Raw genomic sequence first — 11,038 nt, 5'->3', positions numbered from 1 at the left:
GTGAGAGAGAGTGAATGTGTGTGTGTGTGTGTGTGTGTGTGTGTGTGTGTGTGTGTGTGTGTGTGTATGCGAGTGTGTGAACCTGGTATTAACTACATTATAAAGACCAAAAGTACAGTAATATCAGTAAATTTTGACCTTGTGAGGACATTTTTTGGTCCTCATGAGGAAGCAAGCTTATAAATCCCACAGAATAAAGTGTTCAGAGAATCTAACAATGCCTGTAGTTTAGTGTGAGGGGCAGGTTTAGGTGTAGGGGATAGAAAATACAGTTTGTACAGTAAAAAACACCATTACGCCTATGGAATGAACCCATGTGTTTGTTTGCTCTGTTCAAGGAAACGAGACTCCTGATGAAAGCGTGTGGTGTTTCTCTGTGGATTACTGGACACACTCAGAAATCCCGTCCGGACCAGAGAGTGGACAGACGCACACAACTGGACGCTAGCGGATGGTTATCATGCGTTAAACGCATGCCGTGACGCGGGACACATCAAAGAGCTGATGAACTGCATCGCACGCTTTATTTATTTGGGAGCAGCTGTGTTTGCCCTGATAACGCGGAGCATTTGAAATATTAATAAGCGCGTGACCCGCCGGGCGTTTGCTGTTATTGCGCTCAGCTCATATTAACAGCCGTTTACCAAGCGTCCGGCTCAATTTGAGCGCGTGTGTGACGAATAGACCCGCTCACATCTCTACATGAATCTAAAGCAGATCATTATTTCCTGCGGTGACAGTGTTCTTCTCTGGCTGGGCTTAATAGATCTGCATTGATGTCAACAACCTGTTACTGAAGCCATGGGAATATATTAGCTCTGCTAAGCGTCATAGGTTTATTCATTTTTAACTAATTAAACAAATATAATAATAATAATAATAATAATAATAATATGTTATTATTCTTGTTATTATTACTATTATTATTAACATAATAATTAAATATAATAAATAAAATTTTGAATGCAGCCTTGCAATGCATTTTGGTTAAACTTCATTTTCACAGAAAACTGCAAGAGGCAAAAGTTTGGAACCGAGTTATCATGGCTCTTAATAGTGAATATAGCTATCACAAGTTTTCAGTAATTCCACGTGCTGTTTAACCATAATAGCATGTTTGTCTTCACAGCCGCACACGTGAGTCTGATCATTACACAGGCAGTTTTAATGCATCAGACAGCAGAAATATGAGCGCAAATAAAGCACAGCGAGGTGGAAAGTGTGGCAGAGGTTTGCTGACGTGAAAGAGAGCGTTCTTCCCAGAGAAGCTCTGGAGACATTAGCAGAACAATCCAGAAGAAATCACAACAAACGGCCTCAGACACGAGTTCGGGAAACACAAACTCCGTCGAATATGATGGGGCATTTATAATAAATGTGGGAGTGTGAGTGAAGAACCAATCAGACGTCTGAAGACGAGTTCAGTCCAGCACACTTTAGGACTGAGATTCCTGCCAATAAAACCCTTAAACTCCAGCAAACACACAGCTCTGATATACTTTACCCCATCAGAACAACATGAACTACAGATCTAACAGAGCTGAAGACGAGATACTGTGCATATGAAAGCTTTTCACTCTTCAGGAACCAAACCGATAATGACAAACTATGAACGTCACACACTGTCATCTTTTAAAGTATTAATAACCAACCCTTCTTCTTCGGTCTCTGTGATGTTTACAGAAGATTTATTACTGGTCTTACGGTTTTAAAAAGTCAAACTGCATCAGATATTTGATGCATTATAAGTAAATATCTAATTTAATTCATTATCTAAGGATAAATAAATAAATATGAAAAACCTATTCATTTATTTTGTATTTATTTCTAATAAATTAAATTGTTAAAAAGTAACTTTTATTCATTTTTTTATTTTATTAATCAACAAACTACATGCAGTACAACAAAAAATAAATAAAATTGTTTATATAAAAAAATATTCAATTATAATAAATTACAAGCTGTACAAAAATACTACAGAATAATTACAATTATCTAATTTAATTATAACATTTTTTTTTAAATAAGACATAAAATGCATTATAAAAATACATAAAGTATTTTTAAAATTTATTTATAATAACTTCAATTGTATTAATTAAACAAATTAACCAAAAAATTACAAACGGTCACAGTCTTTGGGACACAAGCCTGCTTCAGTCTCTGGGATGTTTTATAGCAGATCAAGCTGCATCAGATATTTGAGGTCAGTAAAGTCATGAAGGCATGAATTACCTTGAGCGAGTGATGTCACACACATGAACCGCACTGGCTGCAGATTAATGGAGCTATTAGCATCTTTCATCAGGACGGAGGATAAAGTCTCAGAGCAGAAGCAGCGAGTGTATTACAGCAGAACACTTTCTCTGATGGAGACACATGATACTCACTACATCAGCTACATCCCACCTCCTCGACACGAATGCAGATCAATCACACAGCACCAGAACAACATGAGAAATTATAGAACGCATAAAGAGAATAAAGCCTTTGTTGCATTGTGACAAAGCATGTTATTACTCACAAATTACCTAAATGTACACATATTTAATATTGTTTTGTAATTCTCATTCTCTAGTGTCATTACATTTCACTATCACTATAAGAGTCACTTAATCACAGCAAAGAAATATTAAACTTAAGCTTTTTAACTTTTATAAAATTTTACAACTCAAACTACAGACAGCACAACAAATACTACCATCATAAGTAAATATCTAATTTTATTAATTATTGAATGAATGAATGATAATTTTTATTATATTAATTAATCAATAAATCAGATGTACAAAAATACTACTTTCATTATTACTTTATAATAAATAAATAATTGGTAAAAAAAAAAAGAAAAAAAATGTATTGTTTGTTTGTAAATGTTTTATTTAAATGTAATTAATTAATCAAAAAATTACAGACAGTGCTCCAGTTTTATTTACAATAAATAAATAAATGCATAAATACATACATAAAAATATTTGTTTATAAAATTCTTACAATATGTATGCATGCATGCATGCATTTTTTATTTATTTATTTATAGATAAATAAATAAATAAATAAATAGTTTTGGTTAACTATTAATCAAAAAATATTAAATAAATAAATGACAAAAAAACTGCACAAAAATACTAACATCTTAATTAAATCCTTTATGTATAATAATAATACTTAAAAAAATGACAAATAAATAAGCATAAAAAGTAATTATTTGTTTATACATTTATAATGTATTTATAATGAATGAAATGTATTATAAATACATTAACTGCACTGTAAACTGCACTAACAACAAACAAATAAAATATATGATTTATTCTTTTGTGAACAATGTATTTTCTGTCTTTTTCCTTTTGATTTTTGGGCGAAACGTTCCCAGCTCTTCCTGACAGATGTCACAAGTTTGACCTTTCTAAGTGACTCAGAAAGCACGCTTGTCCTCGTGTTCGCGCTCCACTTTCACAAGCGGCACCTGGATCTGTAATGTGGCCGGGAGGGTAATGCCATTATCAGCACGCTAATGAGAAAGCAGAGACAGACTCCATCTATTCTCAGAGAAAGCGTGTGAAGCAGGGCGTTCAGCCTGACACCAGCCAAATGAAAAACACCAATATATCCCGGCGGCCTTGACCTCGCTGGAAGTGAAATAGAATTAAATAGATAAGAGCTGTCATCGAGTGCGGAGGGTGAACTATTGCAGACCGGCTGTCATGCTCATATGAGCTTCTCGTATTGATTACCACCCAAAACCACTTCGGTCTGTCAGCGGGCCGCAGGAATGAAGAAAACCTCCAGATCTGAAGTTTCAGAGATCACCGCAGAAGAACCAATGCAGCTCGACCAATCAAACTTAACTCAACGACGTCGCATTTACATGCAAACCGCTTCAGAAGTTCTCTCAACTATCGTCTTAAAACACTTAGACTTAAATTTGTTCATTCGCTAAATGCAAAATGCCTCATTCAGCCAATACATTTGTCTACTACATTTACATTTATACATTTAGCAGATGCTTTTATCCAAAACGACTTACAAATGAGGAATACGACAAGTGATTGATCATAAAGAGGCAAATAAACACGAGACGTGCTCGCAATACAACATTTCAGACATTTTTACAGATTTCCTTTTCTTAAAATTTCCATTTGGTAACACAGTGCATTAATTGTTTTGATTAGAGGTCAACAGAGTTAATTTTACTGATTTGTTTTTTGTTTTGTTTTTTGCCGATAACCGATTAATCAACCGATATTTTATTAAAAAAAATAAAAAATAGATACTGAATGAAAACAAATATATTTACAATTATTTATTATTATTTATACTTATTAAAAAAACTACACAACCATGAAAATGTACTGTACTTTGTAAATTAAATATATAAACATAAATATTAATATATTGCATATGCCGTGTTCATTCCAGTTAATTAACCAATGTGCATTAACTAATGTAAACAAATACAACTTTAAAATTTAAAATTGTATTAATAAATGTTGAAATTAACAATCTAACGATGAACAATACTTCTACAGCATTTATTAACCTTATTATTGAAATAAAATACATATGTATACTCTATTTGCTTCTATTTTAGAACACATATATAAAAAATATGCATGAAGGTGACGATAAAAAAGAACTGAAATCGGATGCGTTTTTTGTTTTTGTCGGCTAGATGAACATCAGTTTGCCTTCTCATGTCACTAGCTTTAAATGTGTAACGTCGCAAGGAAAACTTGAAATCGCATCATATGACCCCTTTAATGAATGCATAAAATTGACCAGCTGGACATAAAACAATACAAATAGACTGTAACAATCATAAATTTTGGGCTGGACTTGTGTGTTTTGGTCACACTGTTTTAACCGTTTGCAGTGTTTTCCTGCTCTCAGCCTTGACAGCAAACATACTGCTGTTTTTTCTCTACTAATGCAGCATCTAGTCAACAAGTTAATAATTAATTAATTGCTTTTGCATCATATAATGACAGTGGACACTTCTCAGCTGCTCCAGCAATGGATGGTGACCTGGAAAAACTATTGGTATGGTTTTTTGCCAATAACCAATTATTCCAGCAATCAGATATCGGTGCCGATTATCGGTTGATCTTTAGTTTTGGTAGTCATATATATAGTCTAATAGTGCACTCAATATGTCAAGTGAGCTATGCTATATTTGTTTGTAAAGTAACAATCATCCTACAAAGCGAAGAAATCCAGGATATAGTTTTAAATAATTGAACATACTGTAGGAATCATTACTCGACACACAAACCTCAAGAACAGTGACGATCAAAGATGAGCTGTTCACATCACAAGTCAACAAATAACTAACAATAATGACAAGACAACAACAAAAAATACATTTTTCTTTCATGCCAAAAATCATTAGGATATTAAGTAAAGATCATGTTCCATGAAGATATTTTGTAAATTTCCTACCGTAAATATATCAAAACTTAATTTTTGATTAGTAATATGCATTGCTAAGAACTTCATTTGAACAACTTTAAAGATGATTTTCTCAATATTTTGATTTTTTTTTGCACCCTCAGACTCCAGATTTTCAAATAGTTTTCCAAATATTGTCCTATCCTAACAAACCATACATCAATGGAGAGCTTATTTATTCAGCTTTCAGATGATGCATAAATCTCAATTTCGAAAAATTGACCCTTATGACTGGTTTTGTGCTCCAGGGTCACAATTGAGACTCAAAAGGTTTAGTAAACTGGAAAATATGTCAATGTTGTTTTACAGTGATGCAGGACTTGTTCAGTTTCTATGTGAGAGTCCGGCCGCTGTGTCCACATAAATCAGAAAAACTCCTGCCTGTTTCTCTCCTCCGTTCTTACGCAGCAAAGTGAAATTAGCCACGTCCTCGCAATTAATCCTGTCCCTGCTGTCTCGGGCGTGGAGGATCTGTGTGGTTAGGCGTCAGATTTAAGAGCGAACGCCACGGCTGCTGCTGCTTCTAATGGAAGCGTTTATTAGGGTGTGACAAACAACCTCATGAGCGCCAGCGACGGCACAAACACACCACACGTTTTAATAACGATTATTACTTACAAAACTGATAGTTCTTGAAGTCGTCCAGCTTGCATCTGAATCTACAATCCTCTTTGAATGTTAAACTGTTTGGCTTTAGTGAATATAAATCTGTGACAATGTGTTGAGAAACTAACACAAGACAACAGAAATGCTCATGAGTCTAAACAACGGTAAACGGACTGTAAATATGGATTTCTCTTTTGTTTTGTCTTCTAACCTACTAATGGTGACATTCACTCATATTGAAAAGCATTGTTTTAAAACAGAGGTATAAGAAGGTCAAAATAAGCAAATTATTCCCAATGCGCTGCTCTGAAACAGAACAACAGAGAGTCTACAATAAACAGGGAAAATATTTCCACTTGTAAACTTCCTTTTCACAAATCCGGAGTCCAAACTAGTGGATGTTAAGCTTTACTGAGTAATATTATCATATATAAATATATTTAATATATAAACGTAACATTTTTCTTACATATATACATGCATGTGTTTGTATTTATAAATATAATAAATAAAACAACAAAAACTAATAAAATTGACAAAAAACACATACAATTACTAAAACTTTAACTAAAATTAAAGTGAAAACAGAAAATTCACAAATAAAATCTAGTTCAAAATATTAACAAAAACTGTACAATAGTACATTAATGATACTAAAATAACATGATACTAGAATAAATCCCTTCTGTTCACAAATTTGTTTTCCCGAGTCTGTTTTTTTTTCTCCTTAATCTGCCTCTCTCACTCGATTCTCCATCTCTGCAGAACAGATCAGTGGCATTTTCACCTTCCCATTAAAATCTGTTAAAGTGCCGTAGCAGAAGTCTGTCTGACCAATAACATGACAGCGTTTATCAAAGCTACTGCGCTGACAGAGACCCTGATCATATGCTCAAATAATGAATCAAAGAGACACAACGCTGCAGAAACTGAAGCCTCAAACTCCATTAAAATCCATCACCGAAACGGATCAGCATGAATCAGGTCATTCATCATGACACCCAGCTCCAGAAAACCTGATCCAGAATCAGCCGTGCTCTGAGAGAGGCATATAAAACAGTAAAGAGCGGTGTAGATGGACTGACCTGACGGCACCCAGGGGTCTGAGGAGGGTTTCTGATTGGTGTTGATCTGCTCCCAGTCGTAGTCGTCATCTTTGCCTTGACTGTAGCCGCAGTCTGTGTAGGATTTATCCAGGAGGCAGTCTTCTGCTGAGAGGAAAAGAGAGGAGACATCAGTGATGCTTGCAACCTCAAAATTAGTCACACACAAACAGATAACGGCCAGACAGGTTAACCAGCAGGTAATCTGAAATACCAAGTGCCAATAGAGTGCAAAAGTGGAAAATCTTCATTCTTACTGGGTAAATAGTGTGAGTAAATCTATTATTTTGGTGAGTTTAGAGTAAATATTGTGAAAAAAATAATAATACTACAAATAAAACAAATGTTGTGATTGGTAAATGATGCATATAGGGTAGGATTGTGTAGTGCTGGGGGGATACCGGTTCATACCGAATACCGGTGTTTATTTTTCCGCCCGCTGCCATCAGCTCCCGCGTCTCACACACACGAGCGACTTTAGCACTAGATTTAGCAACTTTCAGACCCTTTTAGCGGCTTTTTTCCATAGAATATTCATACTGACAAACCTAGCGACTTTTTTCACCGCAGTTGTTTTTTTTTAGTTCGTTACTCAGACGCAGGCAGTGCGCTGCATGAGACAAAAAAGTAATACAGCCAAAACAACCGCATAGCCACTCTTTAGTGTAGATGCATGTTGATTTTATCAGATTATAAATGAGAGGGACTCCTGGTTAACGTATTAAAAGGGGTCGTGTTTAGTCACTATTTAGTGTGGTATTTTTTGACAATATTCACTCATCATGACAGTAAAATAGGGCATTCTAAGTCAATATACTGCAGTATTTCCTCTCTCAATCAGTAGAAAATATGGTTAACACCCAGTCATGCATGAAAAAAATACCGTCATGTACCGTGAAACTGGTATAATTTTGAAAAATACCGTGATATAAATTTTTGGTCATACCGCCCAGCACTAGCATTGTGCATAATTCATAACTGAATTGTGAATGCTTTTTAAATTCAATTCCTGAATTTGAACTGAGGAAGTAAACAGGATGCAGAACTACAATTTGAATGTAACAAAGTAGGATTTGAATTAAGTGAAATGAAAAAAAGCAAAGTTAGACAAGACAATCTAAGAATGTTGACTTGACAAAGTCTTGAAGGATTTGAAAAAAAAAATGTTAAAGGTTTATATAGGCCATGGATGGATGGATGGACGGACGGACGGACGGACGGAATGATGGATGGACAGGTAGACAGATAGATAGGGCAGTGTGAAGAATTAATTCTGCTCAACATGTCAATGAATGAAGCTGCTGTTCTGCAGCTCCAAATCACTGCCAGCCAAAGCCTCACTGCACAGAGAACAACATCACCATCACAGTATCACGTCACGAGTGCGTTCTGCCACACAAACTCTCGCTCGTTCTCATCCGCTGCGACAAACACAAGCGCTGTTTACTTTAACGCCCAGGAGAGCAGCTCAAACTCGCCCGTCTCGGCGTGACGCTCCGCCAAAACCAACATCCTGAAGGCACAAACACATCTCTCAGCGTTGTGATGTTTTCATGAAATTTCTGAGCATGAATCACTTTTTTTGCAAAGCAGACGCCCAGGAGCGGAGGATCTGGCTCAGAACAAGCGCGACTGAGTTGCGTGAATTTATTTTGGGTTTGAGTGTAACGACTGAGGTGTGAGCGAGTCTCTCGTGTCTGCTCTTTTATTTTGACAGCAGGCAACATTTTCTGCTCCCTGATGTGAAAAGCAGACTCCAGATTTTACATGATCAACTACATTTCGTGAACAAACAGCTCGCGGTTTCTAGCATCGAGTGAGCCGCGGTTGTTTGGTGCTGGGATTCCCTTGATCTGCGAGCATGTTTCGCTGTCAGGATGAGTTCAGATCACACATCACGACATCTCTGACTCTGCTTCTGCATTAAAGCTCGTTAGCAGCAACACCGCAGTCATGGCTTTGATTCCCACACTGATCAAACACACAGCCTCAACCCGTCTGCCAAATGAAATCTAATACACATACAGCTGCTGCCCTGCTAAGTTTCCAGGTTCTCAGGTGTTTCTCCGGACCAAAAACCCCTGTAATCTCACCTGTCTCTCCACTAGAGCTCCACAAGAGATCTCAGCAGAGTCTTTGAGAAAATCATCTCAATGTACTCGATTACACCAATCATGAAAATAATGACACCTGTCAAGAACATGTTCACGTCACATTTCATCCCAATGTCAAATAAAATAAAAGAAAATTATTTTAGGATTTGTTTTTTTTTTTTTTTGCACTGTGACTATTTTCATGACAATTAAACATATTTTAGACCCAAATTCTTATTATTGTAATATTGTTGTAATTGTAAAATAAATTAAAAAAATTATGTCATGAATGTACTTAAATTAAATTTAGAAAAAGTTACTGCATTACAGTACTTCTCCTGTAATGTGGTAAAATTGCAGTAATGACAATGGTGTAAGAATTGGTAATGAGAATAATGAGAATTGATTAAAGGGGTCATATGATGCGCTGTGTGAATGGTGCTTCGGCTCTTTGTATTAAGCAATGCATAAATACATGATGCTGTTTTGTTCATAATTGTTCATGCAATTTACGAAATTATATTTGATTTATACGAGTTAATTTAGACGTATTACACGTTTTTATAAAGTTACTTCCTTGCGTTGACAATTTAAATGCGCTGCATTATTTTGCTCATTGCGCCAATTAGACCTATACAATAAAGACCTATTTAATCTGCATATAAAACATTAGAAATTAGATATTTGTTTAATTTTTATTGTGTTTGATTGTTAAAACTAAAAATATTTGTTGTTTGTCTCAATAAATTGTGTTAATTATAAATACAGTGGTTAAATTTAAAAAAAAAATTCTCTTGCTTTTTGTTTTAAAAAAGGTTATAAAAATGTCAATAATTATCGATACCGAACGATATGAAACATTAAATCGTTGATACATTTTTTTAGCTATATCGCCCAGCCCTATTTTCAAGCACTACTTTTTTGGTTTTCAAGGGCTAAAATCAGAGATCTCACTTATCAAACAATATTGTTATTATCTTTCAAATTCTAATAAACTAATAAAACAAAATGGTACAAATAAAGTGCAGTACAAAAGCATGCAATGACTGTGGCAACTTTAACATTTGAAAGGATACTATGGCAAAGTTATCGCTTTCCTTATTCAAACTGATTTTTTTTCATGAATATATGATTGACCTGAAGAATGAAAGCTGTATCATACACTTGGGAAATTATGAGCTATATCACCACTTATCAACACTAGGGTGTGTTATAATACACTTAGCTCACGAGATATACAGATACTTGGTGCACTAGAATGAGACAATATTTTAATACTATTTTTTTTTTAATTACAAAATATTTGTCTTTTAATCACACAAATCAAAACAATGCAGTTGTGTTTTGAAATATTTTAACTAATATAGGGCTGTAACTAATGATTATTTTGGTAATCAAGTAATCTGATTATTTTGACAATTGAGCAATCTGATATTTTTTAGTAATACAAATAGACCTTTTGATTATAGAGTGAAACGTGAGCCTCGTTAAAAAGCTGAAAATCTTGAAAAAATGTGTGTTTTAAAATAATATTGATATTTTAAAAAGTTGACTTGAAAAAATTGTCATTGAATCAAAACGTGTTGAAAATAGATGATAATTATAATGAAACCCATCCCAGGGTCATTATTACTGTTGACAAAGTAAAACCATAAAAGTCATTTATTGAAATAAATGTTAACTGAAATAATAAATAAATACACATACACACACTCATATTGTGTGTGTGTGTGTGTGTGTGTGTGTGTGTGTGTGTGAGTGAGTTTGTGTGAGTGAGAGAGTGTG

General features: G+C 34.7%; 1 protein-coding gene across 1 annotated transcript in view; it reads right to left on the bottom strand.

The window, feature by feature from the left end:
* Nucleotides 1-11,038, bottom strand: part of LOC107663746 (receptor-type tyrosine-protein phosphatase mu-like) — a 313,414-nt gene that overhangs the window by 225,230 nt on the left and 77,146 nt on the right. Inside the window, exon 2 of the mRNA XM_016454059.1 lies at nucleotides 7,143-7,268. Coding sequence (XP_016309545.1) covers nucleotides 7,143-7,268 — 126 coding nt within the window. The remainder of the gene's footprint in view (nucleotides 1-7,142; nucleotides 7,269-11,038) is intronic.

This window comes from Sinocyclocheilus anshuiensis, unplaced genomic scaffold (genome assembly GCF_001515605.1).
Source record: "Sinocyclocheilus anshuiensis isolate Anshui unplaced genomic scaffold, SAMN03320099.WGS_v1.1 scaffold2305, whole genome shotgun sequence".
NCBI lineage: Eukaryota > Metazoa > Chordata > Actinopteri > Cypriniformes > Cyprinidae > Sinocyclocheilus > Sinocyclocheilus anshuiensis.
Note: the sequence above shows the minus strand (reverse complement) of the source record. Positions and strands in the feature narration are given on the sequence as shown.